This window comes from Gossypium raimondii, chromosome 11 (genome assembly GCF_025698545.1).
Source record: "Gossypium raimondii isolate GPD5lz chromosome 11, ASM2569854v1, whole genome shotgun sequence".
In the NCBI taxonomy this organism is placed as follows: Eukaryota; Viridiplantae; Streptophyta; class Magnoliopsida; order Malvales; family Malvaceae; genus Gossypium; species Gossypium raimondii.
In genome coordinates this window covers 59,580,952-59,606,323 of record NC_068575.1, presented here as the reverse complement: position 1 = coordinate 59,606,323, position 25,372 = coordinate 59,580,952, and the positions used below count along the sequence as shown (strand labels likewise).

General features: G+C 29.8%; 2 protein-coding genes across 3 annotated transcripts; both read right to left on the bottom strand.

The window, feature by feature from the left end:
- Positions 1-8,225: 8,225 nt before the first annotated feature.
- Positions 8,226-10,383, bottom strand: LOC105801430 (homeobox-leucine zipper protein ATHB-40). The gene is made up of 3 exons (XM_012632734.2): positions 10,275-10,383; positions 9,822-10,132; positions 8,226-8,533 (listed from the first exon to the last, which is right to left on the bottom strand). The coding sequence occupies exons 1-3, from the start codon at positions 10,351-10,353 to the stop codon at positions 8,303-8,305; spliced, it is 621 nt and encodes a 206-aa protein (XP_012488188.1). The 5' UTR covers positions 10,354-10,383; the 3' UTR covers positions 8,226-8,302.
- Positions 10,384-21,212: 10,829 nt separating this feature from the next.
- On the bottom strand, positions 21,213-23,228 carry LOC105802196 (NEDD8-conjugating enzyme Ubc12). 2 transcript variants are annotated; one of them, XM_012633691.2, is made up of 6 exons: positions 23,067-23,228; positions 22,355-22,468; positions 22,045-22,153; positions 21,851-21,929; positions 21,643-21,759; positions 21,213-21,562 (listed from the first exon to the last, which is right to left on the bottom strand). In XM_012633691.2, the coding sequence occupies exons 2-6, from the start codon at positions 22,461-22,463 to the stop codon at positions 21,425-21,427; spliced, it is 552 nt and encodes a 183-aa protein (XP_012489145.1). In that variant the 5' UTR covers positions 22,464-22,468; positions 23,067-23,228; the 3' UTR covers positions 21,213-21,424. The 2 variants fall into 2 exon arrangements, with proteins under 2 accessions (XP_012489145.1, XP_012489146.1); XM_012633692.2 differs by having other exon boundaries at positions 23,057-23,225.
- Between the last annotated feature and the right edge of the window lie 2,144 nt (positions 23,229-25,372).

Below are 25,372 nucleotides of genomic sequence, written 5' to 3'. Positions count from 1 at the left end.
GCCTATCTTGAACTATGCAGGGAATTAACTAAGTCGAATATGTGCTTAGAAGTCGGAAGACTTCTAGCCTTCGACTTGTGCACTACTAAATCAAAACTAACTCGGGTCTGATTTTCACGAACAGAGTGCCCTAACTTTTCAAAACCTGCATCCAAAAGAGAATCCTCTTCAACAAAAACGGTCATACATTTTTCCCTCCTATGACCAAGTAGCCTCCGCTCCAAACGAGTTGATTTCGACTCTGTAACGGATGAGGGACGTCCAATTTCATCGGCCACTATAGAACCTTTCAGAATATAAAGATTGCCAATTATGTTACCTTTTAACAAAACGAGAGCTCTACGAGATACTTTAATGTCGCTCGACTCGATGTTGATTCCGCATCCTTTCAAGTCTAAAATACTCAAGGAGATGAGATTCTTTCGTAAATCAAGTACATACCTAACATCTGAGAGTGTCTTAATCATCCCATCGTGTATCCTAATTTTAATTGTATCAATACCAATTACCTTACTAGATGAATCATTTCTCATGCGCACAACTCCACATTCAACCGAACTGTATGTGGAGAACCGTTCTCTATTGGGACACATGTGGAAAGAACATCCTGAATCTAGGATCCATTCGGACGTGAGCTTGGAGTTATCGCTCGTGACACTAACAAGAAATCATCAACGCTTTCAACGACCAAATTAGCACCAGCTACATCTTCCGCGTTACTCTCAACAACTCTTTTATTTCGCAGTTTATAACAATCTGCTTTGACATGACCTAACTTTTTACAATAGCGACATATTTTGTCTCGTTTCTTTGATGCTACCAAAACGAAAGCTTGCCTATCTGCCTTACTATCCAAACCAAACTCATTGTCGAGTTTGTCTCTATTCAACAAATGACCCTTCACATTTTCAAACGAAAGTTTGTCTCTGCCATAAATCAAGATCTCCCTAAAAGACTTGTATGAATGGGGTAAAGAGCACAATAATAGCATAGCCTGATCTTCATCGTAAATATGAACATCAACGCTCTTTAAATCATTTAAAAGAGTAATGAATTGACTGATGTGATCTCTAAGAAGCTCACCTTCGTTCATGCGAAATGTAAATAGATGTTGCTTTAACACTAAACGGTTAGTCAAAGATTTAGTCGCATAAAGAGTTTCTAACATTTTCCACAAGGCAAATGAGGTTTTTCTCCATCAATACCTTTTGCAATACCGTATTCACGAGGCACAACTGGATTGCAGACAATGTCTTTTCATCAAGCTCTTCCCATTCTGTTTAATTTAAATTCTCAAGCTTTTTCCTGGTAACAACTAGGGGTGTGCATAATTCGGGTAAAACCGAAAAAATTCGGTTAACCGACCGAATTCGGTTAATCGGTCGGTTAACCGAATTTTTTCGGTCGGGGGTCGGTTAATTTTTTTATGATTTTTCAGTTAACGGTTAATTCGGTTCGAAACCGGTCGGTTAACCGAAAAAATTAATAAATAAAATTATCCAACCCAGCCCAAACTCAATTACCCAACCCAATTACCTAACCCAATAAGACTAAAACTAAAGTTTACCCAATTACCCAATCCAATAAAACTAAAACTAAAAGACAACCCAATTTACTAAAGTCTAAAACCCAATTTACTTTAATAATTTATAATTTTTAAATTTTAAAAATAAAAATAAAAAATTTCGGTAATTGGTAATTTTAACCAAAATAAAAATACATAATTTTTGGTTAATTCGGTTAACCGACCTTATTAACCGAAAAAATTTCGGTTCGGTTAATTTTTTTTTAAAAAATCGGTTCGGTTAACGGTTAAAATTTTTGGAAGGTCGGTTAATTCGGTTATAGTAATTTCGGGTCGGTTAACCGAATGAACACCCCTAGTAACAACCTTTTCAAGCCAGTTTGAACTAGAATTATCATCATCCGAACTTGCCACAAATTAAAATTTGTCTCACCATCGAACTTATCAATTTCAAACATTTTTGTTGTCATCTCTGAACGGGCTGATCTATGAAAATTGAACTAGCTCTGATACCATTTGTTAATATCAACCCTCCAAAAAGGATAAAAAAACCACGAGCAAAGATAATTTTACTATAATGCCAAAAGATGGAGATAAAAACTAAACCTCAAAAACCCGAAAATAAAGAACCCTCAAAACGTAAACACAAAATTTTCTAAATGTGTTATGAGTTCTAATATCTAATGGGTGTATTTTCTAAGGTTGTAAAAGAACCTATTTATAGGCTAAATTAGTAAGTCCAAATAAACTATGCTAATAAATGCTAAATATATTATACAAATAAATACTAAATCTTCTAGATAGAAATTATATTTTGTTTAACTTGACTTGTAAGCAATCTCTTAAAATTTGGATCACACAACTTTAACATTATATATTTTAATTTTAAGTGTCACATCATCATATTTTTACACGATTCAAGTTCAAGTATTAAAGTAGATTTTATTGTCAAATTACGTATGTCAAAGTAAATCTAGTTGTTGAGTTCATCATAGTTGATCCAATGAGGTTTTTGGTCCTAGAATACTTCTACGGGTGAATCCAAAATTTTTTTTAGCGAAGATCGGAATTTAATTATAATTTTTTTTATAGTTCAAAATAAAAGATAAATTATGTTTCCATCACTTTTTAATAGACTAAACATAAATTATGTTAGTTTTATGAGGTTAAAGTGCGATTTTACTATATATTAATTTATAATTTCCTTATTTATAAGAGGAACGAATTGAAAATTTTTCATTTTGAGGGGTCAAAGTGCAATTTTTCTATATTAATTTATAGTTTCTCTGTTTATAATAAGACTAAATTGAAAATTTTCATTTTTGGGGGCTAAAGTCTCTACCTGCCTCCTTCATATTCGTCTTTGAGTACCTCCATTCCCACCAAGTGGTGTTGTCATGTGTGTTAGTCTGATCGGTCGGTTTTAGTTCAGATTGTCCTAATTCTTAATTTGTTTGTGGTTAATATTGGTTTGATTTTCTACTTGTAATTGCACATATAGGTTTTTGTGATTGTACTATATATAATTGTATTGTATCTGTACTTATGATTTTTGAAAAAAAAAATCAATTATGATTTTTTAAGTTTTATAATATATATTTCAAATTTTTATATCAAAATGTCTTTTTTAAAACACAATAACTTTTTTTAATAGAGAAAGGGTCATTTGAGGCCACAGTAATGGATTTCAATGGGTCAATTTCATCCCATTTTCACTTAAATACTGCGGCACTGAGTGAAACAAATTAAGAAGCAGGCAGGGATTATTGTGGACCTTCGAGAATGGTTAAATAATAAAAGTGTTTTATTACACATGAGCTCTATTTTGACCTTATTAATTAATTTTAAAACTCGATTGTCCCCTTAATATGATTTATTATTTCGTCTTCTTTATGATATTTCTGGTTTCAACTCTTTCATGGGACTACTGGTTTTGTTTGCTTTAAAGTGTCTCAATTGATATCACCTCTCATATGATCCAAAGGACAAATAGTAGAAGTTAAGCCAAATCTAAAAGCAATTAGCAAGCTACGTTGCCTGTCTTTCCAATGTGCCAACTTGCTTGTTTGGTTCCACTACATCATATCTTTCTTACTTTACATCAGATAATTAACGATAAGACACCCAAAACACCTACTGGTATTTCACAATCTCTCCTACCATTATTTTAGATGATAATTTAATTAAAATTGCATGAAAATATCAGAGACCAAAACAGGCTCTACCAATATGGTGCGAGAAATATGTCTCGGTTTGTTTTTTTGTTGGTCAACATGAGTGTACGAAGTAGGCAACAAAAGACCTAAACTTATCTGAAAAAGACATGGTAAATTGTACCTTTCAACATTCAAGTAGTACGGGCAAGATTTAGCGTATTTTGCCAATATTTGCCAATAAGATTTACAGTCACAATCTTAGCTGATCTTCTGAATGTTTTGTAGCGTAAAATGAGTACCAAGTACCAACTCCGATACCAGCCTGCAATCTGATTACTTTTTTGGTGAAGGTAACATTATAAGGTTTCTCTATGTTGGAAAAAAGTTGTAAATCGATCAATCTGTTAAAAATTTACTGTTAAAAATGATGATGTGGAAGATAATATCATTTAAATTTGGACAATTATTTGTCGATATTCAAATCCAGGTTTATCATGGATACTTGCTAACATTGGTATTTGCCATGTCAGTATAAGATACTTGTAGCACATTTTGTACCAGTATTTAGTTGCTCCGTCAATCACATTATCACTTGGCAGTAGATATGGATGAAATATTTAACCGAATGATCAATTTGCTATTTGATCTAATGTATAATGACTAATTTACCCATTTTTTAAGTAGGGGGATAAAATACAATTCTACTTCTACTATAGGAGCATCCATAGTACTTTTAACTGATCGGCTCATCCTTTAACTCCACGTCACTAGCATTTAAAAATTTTGAAAAAGTCAAATAACTACTTAAGAACACAAATTGATAAAATTTTAAAAGAAGAATCAATTTGCACTTTTTTAATATACAATGATTAATTTACTTATTTTTAGTAGAATGAGAAAATATAATTAAACTTCTAGTATGGAGACCTCCATGATACGTTTACCTTACTTCTTTAAATTTTGATTATTTGACTAAGAACTCAATTAAAGAACTTTAATATTGGTTAAATTATGATGCCTCTCGTTAGTGCCCATAAATCATAAAAGTAGATTAACTTATTTAGCTCTCCAATTTTATAAAAAAAATCATTTTAGCTATTTATTTGATTTTTTTATCCTTTTATCTCTTAAACATGTGTTTTTGTCAAATCTCCCAAAATGGATGGAAAAGATAATATTTTTATTTTTTTTGACGTGGCATATATATGGATTGTCACGTGGATGACACATCATCATTTAATTAATTTTAAAAATTATAAAATATTTAAAACATATTTTTATATTTTATAAAATTTTAATTAAATGTTGACATGTAATTTGCGTGGCAATCCACGTGTATGTCACATCAACAAAGTTAAAATACATTAATGTTTCCATTATCCATTTTGGGAGTAATTTAACCAAAAAAAATAAATTTAAGGGTTAAAAAAAACCAAAAATTAAATAAAAATATAAAATAACTTCTTCTTTTTAAAATTAAAAGGTAAAATAAACCATTATACCAACCATAAAAATTTCTTTTTTTTGGGTAGAATCACGAACTACCTTCATTGTTTGAGAAAAATCATCCCACTCATTCAGAATGAATTACGGTACAATTGATAATCAAATTGAAGTGCAATCTATTTATGGAGCCTGAAGTTGCCAGTTTCTAGTAAAGAAGAAATGGATGGATCAAACAGTGTAGCATCGGCAGAAAAGATCAGCCCATGTGTAGGAAACTATCGCACAATCTGGAGCGGACCCAATGATCACTCGAACCCAGTGTTGGTGAGACTTGAAGCCTTTGGACCATTCAAACTATTAGACCTGCTGCAAATGGCAACCCCGTGCTTGTCATCAGAAAATTATTACATTGAACTATAAATTTATAAAGTGTTAATGTGTAATATTATTATTATTATAGTAAGAGATAATATAATTAAGTTCATTTCAGTGTTTATATTTTTTTCGGTTCACTTTGACGCATGAACTTGGTTATTCGATCCATTTTAATCACTAAACTTGGATTTTGTTTAGATATAATAATGTGTTCAGTGTTATTGACATAAGATTGAATTAGACGATTGGACCAATTGAACTAAGAATTGATCAATATAACAGTCCAAACAAAGAGATTGAACTGAAAACTACTTGAAAATGATAAAAATCCTAAATTAGGATAAAAATCTACTGTTGAATCGATTTAATATTTTTTTAGATTTTTATGATTTTTTTAATTAATTAATTATTGTTAGTTTAGCGGTCAAACTGATGGCCTAACTGATTAAACCATCAATCCGGTTATTAAAACATTAAATAAGACACTTGGAGACTATACTATATTATTACCTGAAAATTTTTACAAATTTTTATATTTCAATCAATGATGTGAGATAATCTCATAATATCACATCATCAAACTTTTATATTTTTTAAGTTTGAGACAGCGATGAAGAGGAGTCCAAAAAACGTCAAAATATCAAAATAAATCTAATTGTAAATTTAAAAGACAATAAATATATTATTATTTTTATATTAATTTATAATCTCATAAATTCTTTAAAAAAATCACAAATTTATATTTTTGGGTGTAAGTATCTATGTATCCTGCAGCTCCGCCGTGGCGCTCATGTTTGTAGGCCATCTCGGCGCCTGACCAGCAACCTTAAATATGCAAATCCTGGTGTGCCACGTAACTTCATTATGGGCAATACAAAGCATAGGTCCATAATCAGGGTTCACGTATTCCCTTACGACATGAATATTTGCGTCACTTCCGTGGTGACATGGACAAAGTTGGATCGTTCACCCAACTTTATCGATTGTTCTAATTTGATGTTGTGCTTTATCCTAAATATCTTTGGTCTTTTCTTTCCTTTTTGTCACCAAACAAAGCATGATCTTAACGGTCATCCTCATTATCTTTCTATAAACGTTTCATTTTATCGTCCTTTTTTTTTTTTTTTTTTGGTGTTATCAAGATTAGGAAAGGGGAATTAATGTTCCTCCCACACCCTCTTAATTGGGCATTGCAGAATCTTCTTTATATAACCCTAAATTAATTGGAGTCTTAAAAGAAAGAAAATACAATAAATCACTGTAAAAGTTATCTCTTCTACTGTCGACACGTTGAAAGGTTTTTAATGTATATATATATTTATTTTTATTATTTATCTTAATTTTAATTTTAAGTAATATATTTAAAGTTATGAGTTCAAATATTAACTTTAACCGATTGCTTTAAGATTCACATTTGATCATATCTATTTTTTTATACAATATTTAGAATTATCAATAGTCTCTCCTCAACCCATAAATTAGAGGATAATGTGCTTCAAGAACTCGAACTCACATCCTCCTAATTTTGAATGATGTATTTAAATGATCTACTTGCTTAATTAACAATCTCTCTCAATATATTATTTTTAAGGGTAAATTATCAAAATAGTCAATTTTGTTTACTTCATATTACATATTAATTAGTCACTAATGTTTGAAATGTTACATTTTAGTCATTGAGTCGTTAATTACCATTAACGGTATAACGATAAGTTGATATAGCACGTTAAATCATCATTTCAAACAAAATTTTTATGTTAAATTATACAATTGATCCCCATATTCTTTCGTTTTGAACAATTTAATTTTTTCTTTTATGTTCTTTTTACCCTTTTTTTCTTTATTTTCTATTATCTTCTACTTCTCCTTTGGTTTCCTTCCTTCTCCATCTCTTTTAACATAGTTTTTATGTTTTTCATTTGTTAAAACTAGTCCCTATACTTTTATTTTTTGAACAATTTAATTTTTTCTTTATTTTCCTTTTAGTTTTAACAAATGAAAATATAGAAAATTACGTTAAAAGAGATGGAGAAGGGAGGAAACAAGAGGAAGAAGCATAAGAGAATGAAAAAGAAAAAGAAAAAAAAAAGTTAAAAGAACATAAAAGAAAAAAATTAAATTGCTCAAAAAAATACGGGGATCAATTGTATAATTTAACCTAAAATTTTTGGTTGAAATGATGATTTAACGTGTTACGTCAACTTACCGTTACACCGTTAACGGAAACTAACTGCGCAGTAACTAAAATATTACAATACGTTAACGTAAGTGACTAAAACATAATATTTTAAACAAAAGTGATTAAAAGATACCCTGAGGTAAATAAAACTGACTATTTTGATAGTTTACTCTTATTTTAAATTATTCATATAAAATGGACGTTCCATAAAATAATTTATTGTATGTAGTCAATATTATCTAATAAAATTTTATTTTTCGAGCAAAAAGAATGTAGTCTATATTAAACTATTATATAAAAATAATAATTTGTCATCATGTTCGACACAAATTCAAACTGTGTTACCTTTTCTCCTACTCTAATATTATATAAAAAAATAATGAAACACAAAAATATAGCTATGGAAAATTATGAAATTGTAGGACCAAAACGGGTAAGGTCTTAGGTTTGAGTTAATTTACCTGACTCAACCCTTGTAATAGTTACTGATTAGTAATTAATAACAATTTAAAAAAGAAAATTGGGGTCAACAATAAAGCATGAGTTGAGAAAGAGAAAGGAGTAATTTGCACTAGATGTCATAATTATGTACAAATACTAAAGATGAACCTGCTACTTAATTTACATATACATATTCATCCACTCCATGCCAGGGATATTATTGTAACTATTCTCTGCTATGTAGAAAACATTATCATATCCTTCTAATCCAAATTCACCTAAAAATGGTGTATCCATGGCTTCCATTGTCAGAGATGAGCTTGGGCTATTACTCGAACCCCTATCTACTCGCTCCCCTAGCCGTTGGATTTCCTTCTTTGCTTCACAAAGTTTCTCTTTAAGCTTTGTAACCTACAATTAAATATATACATACATATGTGACATTATGAATTTATATTCTATAGAACTAAATTAAAATTATTAAAAACTCCTAATGAGTCTCCAAGTGTGCCTTGGCTAAGCCCAACCTCAACCACCTCAAACATGGCCGTACGGACCCTTGTCGTCTTACGAGGTGGCAGTTTTCTGTTCACTGTTCATTGTCAAGATTTTGACGCCTAACAACATGGCATGGCTTTCTTCGAGCCCAGAGCTCATGCACGTTCTAAAATGGATCACTTTTTTTTTTTTTTCAAAAGGATGAAGGTTTAAAAAAAGGGCAGACATTTGCTTCATTAATTTTATTTTTTTTCAGACCAACAATTAATCAGTTTAAAAAAATTTAACTAAGCTTTAAAAATGTTAATCTATACTTGTTATAAAAAATAGTGAATCTATATATATATATATATATATAAGGAAGGAAGGTCTGCATGACACTTTTCTAAGTTTTATTTTGTTCTCTTTCTAACCATGATAAAATAATGGTTAAATTTAAATGTTAATCTCTTTGTCATATTTTTGAGATTTAATTATTATATTTTAATTTAATATAATTTAATTATCTACTTTTACAATGCGCTGGATAGTTTAAATAATATTCATCTTTAACTATTCCAATTAAGATGATGACATGAATTTTATTAAAAATATTGTTAACACAAAAGAATAAGTTAGAATAGATATTTAAAAAAATCAGCCCAACATTACTACTTAGGGTAATGATAATATTTCAAAAGTGCAAGATTGAAATTATGTTAAATCGAATTATAAATAATAAAACCTAAATTTAAATCTAATAGAGATACCATCACTGTGAATTTAACTTAAAACAATGTAAGCCGAAGCATGTGGGATAAAAAAAAAGCTCTCACCGTAATTTTTTAAAATAAAATAAAACGGTTCCATGTTGAATAAAATATTACTTTTTTACTGTAAAAAGAAACAATTCTAACAATAAAAAACGAAAACATATTATTTCCAAAAAAAAAAAAGAAAAAAGAAAACATATTTGTCGACCCCATGAGACCCTGAGGAAAAGAATGTGCAGAAGACAACACCCTGATAATATAATTAGCTTCTGTTTGGTTCCCGGGAAACCAGAATAGAAAATTAAAAAAAAAAAAGGGGATGAATTTGTATTTCAAGTTTAGACATCCAACTAAACTTAATCAATTAATCACGTAACCTTAAACATGGTATTTTTAGATGACTTTGAATTATTTTCCTTAGTGAAACTAAAAGAGAGAGAAATTTATACCTCGGATTCAAGGCGACATTTCTCAAGAACAACTTCGTGATGGTCAGACTTCAACTTGCTAAACCCTTCCTCGAGCTTCTTGTTCTTCCAACGAGCTCGTCTGTTTTGGAACCAAACAGCAACCTGACGAGGATCCAGTCCCAGTTCGGAAGCAAGCCTGTCTTTCCTTTCAGACTCAAGTTTATGTTCATTGCCAAAATGATGTTCAAGAAGATCAACTTGTTCTTGGCTGAGCTTCCTTTTTTTAGTCATTGAAAGGTTGTTTTCTCCTCCTTTGTTCTTATTCCGCCGCCGTCGAGGCTTTGATTCCGCTGCTCATCACCAAAAGAAACTCCGGTTAACTTAACCTACAACTTTCAATTACGTATCGTACACAAATATTTTCAAACTTTTTACGCGCATAATGCATTTGAGTATAAAATATAATTATTTCAAAAGAAGTAAACAAAATACCTTGTTGTGGTGCAACTTGAGGGTATCCACCAAGATATATTTGGGAGATAAAAGCCATTTGATCTTCAAGCTTATTCATTTGATCTCTTTGTTTTGTTTTTGTTTTTGAATTTAGTAATGGGTGATGAATGCAAGGAAGTAAGGCTGTTTATTTATAGGGTTGAGTAGGAGTTAAGCAGTTTGTTTTAGTTTACTTTTAAAAGACCTTTAATAAAAAATTGGACTTACTTGTGCAATGAAATAACATCAATGCCCTTCATGTGTTACAATTTGGTATAATTAATGGGAGACAAAATATAATAATAACAATAATAAAATGAAATGTGACATCTAAATTATATGATAGAACTAACCCATCTTGTTCACATATTCGACTTCCTTTTGATATTTTAATAGTAAAGTTTTTAAACCTCATAACACTGTTACAGCACACATCTCGCAGTACTATTAAAGCACATGTCTCCTTGTCATTTTCAAATTATACTGTAAGAGAGTTTTGCACTTAATATAATAATTTTTATTGAATTAAATATATAGAATGAAATTAAAAAGACCCAAATTAACATACAATTGTTTTTTTATAAAGAAAATGACAGTAACCTAACCCTATTTTTGCTTCTTTCAAATTCCAGTAGATTCTTTTAATTGATTGTGATCCCCCAGATGAAACTAGGTTTTGGGGGTAGGGTTTCCTAGGTAATTAATTAAGACAAAAGTTGAAGCTTGATGATGCTGGTGGAGATGGTGACTGGTGAGTTGGAAATTGAAATTTTTTTTTTTAAGTGTTTAGGGATCAGAACCTGACCCACCTTGAAGTCAATACACAATGAATGGCCTTGGATTTTTTGATGCAAGTCACCTTTGTTGTCCAATTAGGTAGGGGTATTTTCATCTATTTCCATGCCTGTTATATTCTCCTTGCCTTAGCCAATAACCATAGTTATTCACTAGATGTTCCCACAAAAATATTATCCCTTCGTTAACATTGTTGATATTACATATGTGGATGTCACATAATCATATAATGAATTTTTTAAATTTTAAAAAATTCAAAAAAAATATTTTAAAAATTAAAAATTAGCAAAAAAGAAGTATAACATTTTTTTAAATATTTTTAATTTGTAAAAAAATTAAATAATTGCTAATGTGACATGCACATGAATTGTCATGTGAATGTCATATAAGCAGAGTTAACAAACGTTGACTTTTCCATCAATTTTGAGGTGATTTAATAAATACTGTAAGTTCAACGGCTAAAATAAGCGAAAAAATAAATGGAGGACTAACAGGACTTTTTTTTGTAAAGTTGGAGTTGCCAAATAAGACATTTTCCCAAAAAGATATATCATTTTGATTCTTGAGTTTGATTTAATGTTTAATTTGATATATGAAGTTTTTTGTCTTAATTTGTTACCTATATTTAGCTTCAATGTTCAATTTAATATAAATATATGAATTATGAATGTGTAGGGTGCGTGAAATATTCTCATACTTTATTAATCTATGTTTTTTTGTTGATGAATTCTATTAATCTATCATCGATCACGTTTCCATATATCGTCATTGATGACGTCTTCAAGTGATTACTATTGCAATGCATTTCCATGTGGTTTTCTGTTTTTTTCCTTAATTATTAGTTTATATAAAAATTTGAGATGTTTATAAATATAAATTTTGTGTGTAATCATATTTGGATGATGAAAAGATGAAAAGCCATTACATGCAAGAGTTTTTGGACAATTTAGGAAAAATTAAAAATATTGATGGTTTGAAGACCACTTCACTTAAAAGATGTAATATGTTTGTTAACTCTGTTGTTTTATATTTGACTTTGAGCTTAATTACACTTAATTCTGTAATGAAAAATAACACCGCATTTCTAAAATCTATTAAAATCGAAATATTTGGATTTTTTATATTTTATTTTATTTTATATGATGTAAAATAAATCGAATATATTTTAAATAAAGAAAACACTAGGAAAATTATTTTTAAAATAATACAATACGAGAGTTATTGATTTTATTTATATGTTTGAAAATAAAGTCTATTTTCTTAAAATAAATCAAAATTTTAAACCCAAAATTAATATAAAAACTAAATTATTATTAAAGGTTCAAAAATGCAGATATATGATTGAATTAAACTAAAATTTCTTAAGAAATAGTTATTAAATATATTTATATAAAAATTATTTTATGATATAATTATCATTTTCTTTTCACGTCATTTATACATAATAAAATTTCTAAGTCATCATCTTTACAGCTCCATCAAACTTTTTCCGTCGTTATATTCCTACAAACTCAACATCAAATTTATCTAACATTTCCGAGTAAAAATTATATCTAGCACTTTTATTTTAATGGGGCTGAAAATTTGAAATGAAAAATATTTTAATTTTTATTTTATTCGATAATGTTGGATAAATTTGATGGTAGATTTACAATAAATATTGGGATGGAAACAGCATGATAAATTACTTTGAAATTGTATAAATAAGATGAAAAGAATAATAATATGGTTTTTTTTAATTGGTAAGTATCATAAATGATATGGAGGAATATCCATAAAAAGGGGTGTGTGGAATGTGGAGTGTGTAGATGAGAGAGGAGTGGTGGTGGGAATCTAATATGGGTCACTCACACTGTAGCCATTCAAGTCAATAAGAAAAGACCCGATATCAGACAAACCAAGATAAAGTGTTTTTGAGAGAGGCAGAGGGTGACAAAGTCTGCTTTACGTGGCTTTGGAACGCACATGGGTGCCTCTCCTACATTTAAATTCGTGTCACCACCCCAACTAAAGCACCTCTTCTCGAGAGGGACCACCTCTCTTTTATATTATCTTATTTAAAATAAAAACATGCATATATAAAAATTTATATTTAATTTATCTAATATTCGAAGGATACTTAAAATGATGAATTGATATGAGTTATTTATTAGATACAGACGTAGACAGTTTTCTAACCTGCCACCAATGAGGACTTTCATCTGTTTTACATTTTCATATTCGCCATGCACCCGAGCCGCCATACCCATAGCTCAATTGTCAATAGCTATCGATTTAATCAATATAGCCCTCCTCTCATTCATGCATTATAAAGCAGAAGCTTGATTTTGATTCTCTAAAACCTCATCACTTTAACCATGGACAGCAATTAACCAGAAACGCCATTACAATAAATGGAATTTTCGGGGAAAAAAAGGAAGATAACTTTAGGTGCATGTTGCTCATTTATCTTTTTTCATTTTATACCTTATCTAAACGAATCCCCTTACACATTTCATAAGGAAAATGCTTTCGGCTTTGTATCCATTAAAGCAAATTCAGAAACAACTTAGGTGTCGACCATTGATGCACAACTACTAATGTTTGTCGAAATAAAGTATGTGTATGTATATATATGTCAGTATTGGGTCCCTTTGGAGCGCAAATGGGATTAGATTTGTCGATGTTGGAAAGGGTATGTCGATGAATGATAAGGTTGTCTGTCGAGAAAGCATTGATTGGGGGATTTTGATATTCACGAGTTAAGTCATTGGATCAGATAAAGCCCTTCTGTTTTTTATTTTTACTATATACATTGGTTTCTTATTTGTTAAGTGAAAAAAAAGGGTTTCTTCATCTTAAAACAAGTTGGTGATTATTTTAAGCAATATATATAATATATTTATATAATTTGCAAACCAAGGTTAAACTTGGATTAAGCAAAGCCGAAAGATGGTCAGAATAGGATAAGGATGAAACATTGTCATAATAAGAGAGAAGGTGAGATTACATGTACGGATTTAAAATTGTATATTATTAGATTATGAATTTATAAATTATTCTAAAAGTAGATCATGTGATATTTTTAAAAGTAAAAGAAAAAGTATTTATATATTTTTTAAAAATTGTAATTATGTGGCATGATTTGGTTCCCTCAATATCTTAATTTACTCATACTTTCTAGAGTTTATATATTTAATACACTGGAACTATATAATTATACATTCAACCAGATCATGTGCCTCATCAAATAATAATTCAAAAATTTATATTATTATTTAAGTTTTAACTGAATTAACATTACGAGTTAATTGGACACTAATTTAATTAGGGAATAATTAAAATAAGTTATATTATTTGGATGTACTTTAGTAATTTTACTAAAAAAATTAATATATATACAGAGGATTTGAACTCACATCAATTGTATTAGTAAAGACTTTAATTTACCACTAAACTAGAGATAAATACCAAAAGTATACATGAGTTATGGTTTAATGTGCAACTCAGTATAGTGAATTTTGATTTGATCCAATTCTTGTAAATTATTAACACAATTATTGATATAACATCATTTTATATTTATATATTGCATACGTAAATAATTATATTTATCTAATATAAAAATAAATTGATGTATTTATTTCTTTAAATGTGTATGATTAAATCAAACTTAAAGTTTCAAGTATACATTTGAGCCACAATTAGAGTTTCATGTGTATAATTGCACCAAATTAAAGTTCATGTATGCAATTTCACATTAAATCAAAGTTCATGTATAATTTTTAGATTTATCCCATAAAACTTTATCTTGATAGTTTTCTACATTTTAATTTTATTACTCACACTTTATTACCTTAATCAACTGGATATATATGTAATATTGTTGATTGAATTGATATCATAAGTTAACTCGACACCGACTCAAGATTGATTACAACACCATGATAAACAATTGTATTCATTTAATATTCTTAACTTGATGTATTTATGTGTCTTAATTTTTTTCTCATTTTAATATCGTACGTATTTCATGTATCATTACTAATTAGTTTCAAACCATATGTGTCATTTTATTTGGATTTTTTTTAATTGGGGGGATGTGGTTGCTTGGGATCGAACCCATTTGGATGTTATTTTTAAACACACATTTATATTAAAAATTGATGGTTTTCGCACCCATATGCATGTGATAGGATTTATAGTAAATATTAAGAATTTTATTTATATTAATTTCTAGTACATCAAATACAAATATATTTTTCAAATGGATTAGCTTATTATTATCTACGAAAATAGATTATTTAAGAAAAATTATTGAATAAACAAAATTAAAATATTAAAAAGAAAAAAGAAAGGTTAGGCTAATGAAGGATTCCATTGTATGCTTTTTGAGTTGTTTAATAATCATTTAAACCCTAAATAATGAAGTGAAACTGTTTACATTAATGCTTGTCATGTTTCTCCCGACATTTCCAACTCTTGTTTCCCCATATTCCAACTTTCATTACATGCTAACCAGCTATGGGCAACTAGATTTTACAATCTTTTTTTCCATTTCTTAACTAATTAAACCTTAGTTTATAATAACCCTAAAGAATTAGATCTTATAGTTTCAAAACTTGAAGAGAATATGCAGTGGTCCATTCCCTTTGGTCTCTTGTTTTCATACAGGTATATATTTTACTCTCTTTTTTCCAGGCTTAAATGTATTAAAGCTCCATCAATATTTTACTCTTAACACTTTTTCAACTGTACATTCTCTTTTGTTTTCAACAAATGTTTAGAAAAAACAATAGATTTCCTTCTTTCCATCCAATATTTTAAGCTATTATTTAATAGCAAAATAGTTTTGTTTATACATTTCCTTCCTCGCTCTTTCCTTTGGTATATTGACAATTTTGGATTAGTTTTTAGAGACCGTGGTGCCATCGGATTAGTGTGAGCGCTTATCAATGTCCACCTTTTGTTTTTGTTTTAATAAAGTCAAATTTGTTTGTGTTGTATATGACAGAAACAGTACACTTCCATGTTTCCCTCTTCCCATACTAGAAATCCCCTTAACGCCTTGTCTTATAAGGTCTCTTGCACATGTCTCAGTTCAATGCACCAAATTAAATAAAATTCAGGCCATTAGATTCCTTTTTAATTTACCCTACGTTTTCAAACAAACCCTTGAATCGTGCCTACATTTAAGCCATCATCTAAGTAGGGTTATGAATTTTTTTTTAAACTTGTACAACATTGTAATTTTATGGTAAAAACGTAGTACAATGCCTTTGTCCCTCATTGGGTTCGTGGTGTCAAGACGAGAGCGCGTGTGGCATGTTAAAAAGAAAAAAAAGGAGGAGAGAAGATAATTAACCCATTAACTAAAGAAACCTAAACCACAAAATACACATAATGAAAGCTAAGGCAAACCCTTGGCCTGTCATTTTCACTTTCTTTAAAGTCTACACAAAAAAACATTAGATAAAGTAAGGATTATATTCCCCATGTTTAAAAGCAACAAATCTTTAAAAACAGCTAGGTTTGTATCTTTTGGAGGGGGGTATTTAATAATGATTAAAAGATTCCACATTACTCGATTCACTCCTTAATTAAATCCCATAATTTATTACCCAACATTTAAAATAAAATCGTACAAAAATGAAACGTGTATGGAGGACAAGTGGATTTGTGGCAACGTTTGGTCCATGTTAGTGAATATATATATTTTGTTCCCCAAGTTTTACGAATCCCAAGCTGTCTTTGTTTCCCTTGATCAATGGATGCCCCCGGCCTCCCCCTCTCTCTTGCTTGGTCACATGATAACCATTTATTCACTTAGACTCAAATATAAAGGTAAATTATTTTACATATTTAAATCATATTCTCATTTTCATCGTGATAGTAAGGAATGGTTTTCCTGGTTTTAAGTTCGATTATGTTTGGTTAGTACGTGTTGGGCAAGGTGTGTGGTGTGGGATCGGGTAGGGAATCTGGGTATATAGTAAGAGCTAAAAGGCTGCCTTGCCTAGATTGCTCTTATCAGATGGTCCTAGATCCGAAGACAATGGTATATGGCGACCTTCTGATTTATGAAAAAAAGAAGAAGAAGAAGTTTCCCTTATATTGTGTAATTTTTTTACACCTCAAAGTTGAAAAGTTCGTATGATGTTGGGATTGAAGTGTGTTGGGGATAAATTTGTATAAGTAACGAACAAGTAAAATAATGAGAAAATTGAAAAGATTAAACATACAAATTTTAAGTGAAAAAAACTCTTCCGAATAAGATAAAAAACCACAGGTAAAAGGAAATTGAATTAATAAGATAAAAATACAATATGGAGAGAATCAAAACAAACAAAACTCGTAACCTCAAAAAATTTCCCTTCAAATTGAAACACAAAATTATCTTTTAACTGCGTCATTTTCTGTATTTAGGTCTAACTTACACACTAATCCTGATGGTTCTAGGGTGACTTATATAGGCTGCATGTTACTTGGAGCCCACTTACTCTAGATACACTTTAGATACTAATTGATACAATATAATATTAAATGCTTAGGGTCTAATTAGAAAATAATCCCAAAATTGTCGTCCAAGAAATCAGTTGCATATTTTCATATCTCGTCGCGACATTAGCTACTCTTCACGACGTTGTGTTATCCGATGTTGCGGCGTCACTCTCTGTTTTAATTTGAAATACGAAGCATATACTTCACAAAATATTAAAAGTTAATTTATGGTTAAGTTGAACATAAAATAATATTGATATATGATGGTGATCAGTAAAGAATTTTCTGGAGAGTACTAAGAAAGACATTATTTTATGAGAGCATTGCACCAAAACTTGTGTATTTTATAGAATATAGACCCATGTTCTAGAAAATTTACGACATTTTATAGTATTAATCTTTAAAAAATCAATAAGTTTTGCACATGAATGATTAACAGGTTGCCACAAAATGTGGATATGGTTCTTGCCTAACCAAAGAGATTAGTGGATTAATCAATTGGATTCTTATTATGTCATGATTATATTATGATATTCTGATGGATTTAATCAATTTCATATATGTTATTTATGGGACGACCAACTATAGTCTCATTACAAGAAACTATGAGAACGACAAACATGCCATATCCATGGCTTACTGCATGTTAGAACCAACAAAATCAGTGGTTAAAGGAAATTAATTAAAATTGTTTAACTTGTTGAAATACTAAACTATTAAGTTTTGGTCAAATTATTTTTAGTAGATTCGATTTAATCTAAGTTGAACTTAGACAAAATTTTAAAATCTTAAATTGATCCAACCTATAATACAATTGATATTTTTTATTTAAATTTTATTATAAAAATGTTAATATAAAATAATTTTAAACAGTAAGTTAGTAACCATGACCTCGCCTAACCTAAATACTTTGATCCTTATAACTTTGGATATTTGAACATCTTGTGACAGTATTAACGCAAATGATAGGGGCCATTTGTCCTATAGGTCTTATCATTTTTCCTAACAACATGGTTTTGGAGGCCCATTCCTCACTTTATTATGATTCAAACTCGATCCGCTGGACCCTTTCCTCTGCCCCACTCCAGAATTCAAGAAGCAAAATTGTTTTACCTGTATCATGGGCCAAGCCCAATTTAACATGCTTTGACTGACAACACTTACGTGTGTTCCAAGCTAAATCATGATTTCAAGTACGGATGAACAATACCCAAGATTTTAACTTACTTTTCTATGATTAATTTAGATGTCAAATTTTAAATTTTCTCTTCATTTATATAAATTTTAAATATAATTTGTATATTAAAATTAATATATACAAATAGTTTATATTATTAACATAAATGCATTTTATGTATTATAATATTAACAAATTATCGTAAGTTATTTTATTATTTTATATTACAATTTAAAATAAATATTTATTAATATCAAAATCATAAGAATAGCATGACATCACGATAATAATGACATGAAAAAAATTATATGTAATTTTAATATCTAAAATATAATTTATATTAATTACTTAAAAAGTATTTAAATTTTATATTTCATATATATATTAATAATATTAACAAATTTAAAAATATTTTAAAATATCTTAGTTTTTACTTTAGCAAGCTTATATGCAAAAAACTCCTTAAGAAAATACCAAAAAATAATAATAATTAAGCTCTTATATTAAATTTACAACCAATTAAGTCCCGCCGTTAATTAAAATAATCAATTATGCTTCTCTGTTAATGATTTTCGTCATTGACCACGTTCACCATTAAAATAAATTGGAAAACTAATCGATGGTAACATGTGATAGCTTATAGTTTAATCTAATATTTTCTCCCTAAAAAATTTAAAAATCATTAAAAATTAAATATTAAAAAGTCTAAAATGAAAAATGATTTAAACTTAAAAAATTATTAAAAAAATAACATCTAATAAATTATAAAATCTAATAAATTAATAAAATAATCAGTTTGACCGATTAGATAGAAATTGGCAAGGCTATCGATCCGGAGAGCCATTGGACCAATTGACTTAGGAATCGGATGGTTTAACCGATCTTTTTTAATTTTTAATGTTTTATTTAATTGAATAGAATGAATCAATTGAATTGGCAAACTGGTGACCTGACCAGTTCGACCACCGGTCTAGTTTTGAAAATCTTGGTTAGAATATTTCATTCTAATATATGTAAATAGTTGAATAATGGAATTTTGGTTTGGTAAAAATATTTTTTTTAAAATCAGTCAACCACTCGATTCTCAGGTCAACTGGTTTAATGGCTTTCCCCAGACTTGTACCTTTGCCAATCTCAAGCTAATAAGTGCAATTAAAGTTTTTATGAACTTTTTTTGTAATTTTTAAAAATTTATAGCAATTTTAATATTTTAATATTTTAATTTATTATTATTTTTAAAGAATTCTAATACTTTTTATTTTAAATAAGTTTTCTTAATTATATATATTTATAATGTATTAGATTTTTTATGTTCTTATAATATTTATAAGTTTTATAATTTTTAATACCTTTTATAAGTTTAATAAGATTATATAAATTTTAATATTTTTAAATATATTTTTAATTTTCTATTTTTATGATTTTTAATATTTTTATGAAAAAAATTAGATTAAACTATAAGCCGTCACGTGTCATCATATGATTGATCCATCAATTTATTTCAACAATGAATATGGTCAATGACAGAAATCATTAGCGAAATGGTTTAATTGATTATTTTAACTAATTGCAGGAGCTTAACTGGATGAGCATTTAATACAAAGGCTTAATTGTCTTCTTTTTTTTTTCTTTTTTTCTTTTTTTGCATTTTCTTAATTTTTTGACTAAACACATAAATTCTTAAATCAAACTTTCAAATAGGAATGGCAACGAGGTGGATTTTTTCCTGTCTCGACTCCGACCCGAAGCTTGACCAATCCGCCTCAACTCCACCCAACCTTGATTCTTAAGAAAAAAATTCGTTTTGAACTCAAACTCGAAATTTTATAGAGGATCCAATTCCGCTCAATCTGATCTGACCCAAATTTAATTGTTTCATTTTTTTTAATTTTGAAGCAAATAAGATTATATATTTTAACAATTTTATTTTTATTTTGAAGCAAGTTCAATTTTTTTGAGTTTAGACTTAAAAGTTTAATATATTTATTTATATATGAAATTGAAAGAAAAAATTAATATATGTATATATATTAAGAGCATTTTTTTAAATATCTCGAAACGGGATAGATTTACTTCAAACCCGATATCGACCGAATTATTTTTCTAATTTCATCCAACCCGATCTACCCCGAACTAGATTTTTCAAAAAAAAATCCGATCCTAACAGATCAGGTAGAGGCTGAACCCATCGGATTCAAAATTTTTTGTCATCCTTACTTCCAAAAAACACTTTTAGCCTTAAATCGCCCAATCCAAACCAGAAATAACTTTATCCCGAAAAAAACATGAAATTACCTGAACTCAAAAAAAATCCCAATCCATTGTTCAACAAGCACATCGGATATCATATCATAAATAAAAAAATAGGTGCAAGAAACAAAGACAACATCTTGATTTTCAGATTGAGAGGCATTAAGGAAGAATATTATATTCTAAGGCGGTGCATAAAATTCAGTCTATCCTAATTCCACATTTAAGATGATAAATGCCATGCCAACATACAATATAGCATTAGGAAAGCTAAAGTAAAACACAAATAGAATTTCAGCTGCTTGGTCTTGTAGAAAATATTTCCCTCAGGTTCACTGAGAAAATCAAAGGGGATGACAAAGGGTAATTTCCAGACAAATTATACAACCCACAGAAACCCAACTGTCCATAACATAGTGAGTTTGCGCTTTCAGCTACATCGTAAAAGCTACATACACCGCGGGAAATAGGTTTGCCCCACATACCCACCATACATAGCCCTTTTCACATTTGATTCAAACATCTTTGGATTATCCCTCAACACTGCAGCAGCATCATGATTGAGGGGATCCTCATAATTTGGCTCCTGCACACAATATGGAAAGATTCGAGTATCAGATAGCTGAGAAATCATAGAATTGTTGCCATAAATTCACTAGGCATTACCGTGAAAAGATGGTATAATCCGTAGATTACAGTGTTTATATTTAGCACTGGTTTCCAGTCTTCACGCAAGATGTTTAAGCAAACATTTCCTTCCAAGTCAATATTTGGATGGTAGACCTTGGTTTATAACCAAAAAGCAAATAAGACCATAACATGAATGCAGTAAAGGAAAAAGAGGACTAGAAGTGAATAAGATGAGCCAGTCTACCTTGGTCTTGCATTTAACTTTTGGTGCCTCGTGCGGATAGATGGGAGAAACTTGGAAGGAGAACAAAAATGTGCCACCGCTACAAAAACGGAAGCCAGTCAGTTGAATACTTGTTTGTGTTATTAAGAAGAGAAATGAATGTATATAGAATAGCATCTCTTTCCCTGTAATTTGGAATGAAAAAAGTTCCTTACAAATAATATCCTTCATCAGGTCGAATTGAAACCTCGAAATTCATCAGGTCATCCTTTCCATTTGGAAATGATATGGAACATGATTTAGGCAGGTTCAGCTCAGAAATGTCTGCAAGTAACATGAAGCTCACATTTACTAAGTACTAATTCAATCCTAGATCAAACACGGATCTTCTTAAACCCAGTAAAATTTCAGTGCTTGAGCAAACTACATTAACCTCATTTAAGATCTCTCTCCTTCATAAAGGTAAATCAACTAGCAATACATATTTATAAACTGAATCAAATTCATTAAACAGGGCATGCAAACCTTTGTGTAAACGCAACTCCCCTGCAGATTGCTTTTTGATAGGTGATCCGCCATTTGCGTTTTCAGCTAGTTCTCTCTGCTTTTCCTTTACTTTGAACAGCCGTATCATAGCTCCTGCACAAGTATTTTAAAATTGCAAAACACACCCATTAATTTCAATAGTGGACAGCAGAATTTAAAACAAAGCCATTAATTACATCACCAAAGTAATACCATTTCAAAATCTAAAATAAACCACAAAAAACGAGATCTTGTTCTTCATAAACCCTAACTGAAAATTTTGATTAGTACCAAGTCAAAATCTAAAATAAACCCTAATAGAAAAACCTTGTTTTTGTTATATAATTTGATTTCATACTTTTTCAACTGTTGTATGCAAAAAGGAACAAAACAGAGCACTCTTTTAACCGATTTCAGAAATGGAATCAGTATCACTCAATAGAATTCGAGCAGACCACTTCTAATCTACTTTATATATAAAAAAAAATCTTTTTTCTTCATCTTTGCAATATAAATTTGGAAGGGCAAAAAGATTCAGAATTGAATTAATTTGAAACAGATCGTATTTCAAGATAAACTAAATGGAAACAAATAAATCTTAAAATATTAGAGCAGCTTAACAGATTTAAGTAAATAAACTTAACAAACAGATGAAAATCGATTAATAGAAATGTGAAAAATAGTGTTTTGGTTTTATCAGACCGTGATGAACCTGCTCGATGAAAAGCCTGAGAGAAATTTGATGATTGTAGAATCCAAAAGAAAAAATGGAAATGAATTATGAGAGAGAGGGGGCTGCTTTGGATTTTATGGATGTGGCAATGAAAGTAGAAGAAAGAGTTGCTTTTTTTCAACGCTATATTGTGGAATGAATGAACCCTTTTTGTTTAAGAATAAAAAATCAAATTTCAAATCTATTTTTTGTTAATCCAAGTAATTATCTTTGATATTCTCAATTTTTTGTACTTGATTTGAAGATTTTTTAATTTTTTGGGGTTCTTTTCTAAAGAATGATGAAGAATACTAAGTACCAACTAATTGCATATAAAGGTCTAATCCGAGTTTTATCTAAACCGTGTGCAGCAGCGTAGTAATAACCTTAGGTCTATAGCTTCATTTATCAAGAGATGGACAATACAAGATCCTGAACAGTCACCTTCAAAAGACAAATCTTGAAAAAGTAAAAACCCATCTTTTTTTTAACTATTTAAAGTGCACAAATAGCTGCCCTGGCTTCCACATGAAAAAGGGTCCTACATTCTCTACTTCAATCAGCTTGCCGGCTAGCCCTCAATGGCTCCTTTAGATTCCCTTGTACACCTATTGCTGCTATTTTTGTATTGACGTTAAGAAAAATCGAATTTGAAAAATGCAATTAAAAATAAATTTACAGAAAAATTAGAGTTTTATTTTTTTCAAAATAAATATTTAATTGTGATATCTAAGGGTTTTTTACAGAAATAGGTTAAAAAAATTAGTACTGAAATAGGTTGACAGATAGATTATTTACAAAAATAATACATTTTTTGTAATGGCGCCTATCTCAGAGGTGCCAATGAATTAAAAATTATTAATTTTTTTAATGGCTCCTATCTAATAGACGCAATTTATATTTTATATTAAAATTTTTTAATAAAATATAATTAATTTTTTTCCCGGGTCAGTGTATGACCTGGTATAATACAAAGTAGTGGTGTCTATCTGACAGGCGCCATTAGTTGTGCCATGTTGAGAGGCGACAATGGTCTTATTTTTACCTATATATACCCTCGAAACACAGACATAACTTTTAGCAGAGGAACGAAAATAAGAAGGAAGGGAGAAGAAAAAAAGGAAGGAAAAGAAGAAGAAGGATAATGCATTTTGGTTTATTTCTTTTTAAATAGAATGTAGAGTCTTGTTAGTAATTTTATTATTTGAAAGTTATTTTGTTAGGTTATTGATTTTGTTAGCTTCTGAGTGAAAAATTTTGCATTAAAAATTTTATGTAATTTTTTTACATTTCGAAACTATTTTAAAATTTTGAAAATTTTTTAACAGATTTAGTATTGAAGATGGAGAATCAGTTTTTTGTATGCGTTTATTTCGATGGAAAAATTTTGACAACAATCGTGGAATGTATATTTGAATGTCGCAAACAAGTAGCAATGAGATTTAATAGAAATATCTCGTTTGATGATATGAAGGAAAAAATTAGTGAAAAATTTTATAGACGTTGTGGGAGAATGATATCAAAAGTTTTCTACAAGTTTCCAGTTTTGACGGATCCAATAAAATTTACCGAAATGGAACTTGTAGACAATGAAGACATTGAGACAATGGTCGCTCTTTATTGTGGGACTCGGAGCAACCAAAATGCACCGATTCAGTTATTTGCTGAGTTAGCCGGTGTGGAGGCAACTGAAGATCCCACTCCATTAGGTGAAGAATATGAAGTTCAAACGCCGTGTATGGTGATTCCGGTATCGTATGTTGATAGTCAATCAACTATACACGGGATCGATATTGATCTTAATGTTGCACCCGAGACTGATGTGATTGGTGATGATGTATACTATAGTAGTGATCCTGTTGATTACGAAGTTGATAGTGAGAGTGATCCCGGCGTGGACGAGGTCCCAGATGATATTGACGACGAAGGCGTGAATGAGGATGGAAACGTTAACATGTATTCAGTCGGAAACCAGATTCGTCGTATTGTGATACACAATAATCTTAGGGCACACATGTCTCGGATAGACCCCGATGCGGCACGGGCAGCCGAGTTTTCGGAGTACCCTGAAATACTACCTGCTCACTGAATGGCTGTATATTCTGATCTAGAGGAGTTATTCGTGGGCTAGAGATTTGAAAGTAAGGAAGAATGCATATTTGCCATTAAGCGGTATAGCATGAATATATCAGTAGATTACAAAGTCACCGTGTCTAAACTAACATTATATATTGGAGAGTGTTGGAGGTCGGCAGAAGGCTGCAATTGGCGGATACGAGCTGCATTTATCCAGAAGTCGCAGATGT

Excerpts from the sequence above, each read along its gene's own strand:
- LOC105801430 (XM_012632734.2), bottom strand. The coding sequence starts at position 10,353 with ATGAATAAGCTTGAAGATCAAATGGCTTTTATCTCCCAAATATATCTT. Across the intron at positions 10,133-10,274 it reads TCAAGTTGCACCACAACAAG|CGGAATCAAAGCCTCGACGG; the intron begins GTATTTTGTTTA and ends GGTGATGAGCAG. Across the intron at positions 8,534-9,821 it reads AATGTCGCCTTGAATCCGAG|GTTACAAAGCTTAAAGAGAA; the intron begins GTATAAATTTCT and ends ATTTAATTGTAG.
- LOC105802196 (XM_012633691.2), bottom strand. The coding sequence starts at position 22,463 with ATGATACGGCTGTTCAAAGTAAAGGAAAAGCAGAGAGAACTAGCTGAA. Across the intron at positions 21,930-22,044 it reads CCTGATGAAGGATATTATTT|CGGTGGCACATTTTTGTTCT; the intron begins GTAAGGAACTTT and ends CCGTTTTTGTAG. Across the intron at positions 21,563-21,642 it reads GATTATACCATCTTTTCACG|GAGCCAAATTATGAGGATCC; the intron begins GTAATGCCTAGT and ends TATTGTGTGCAG.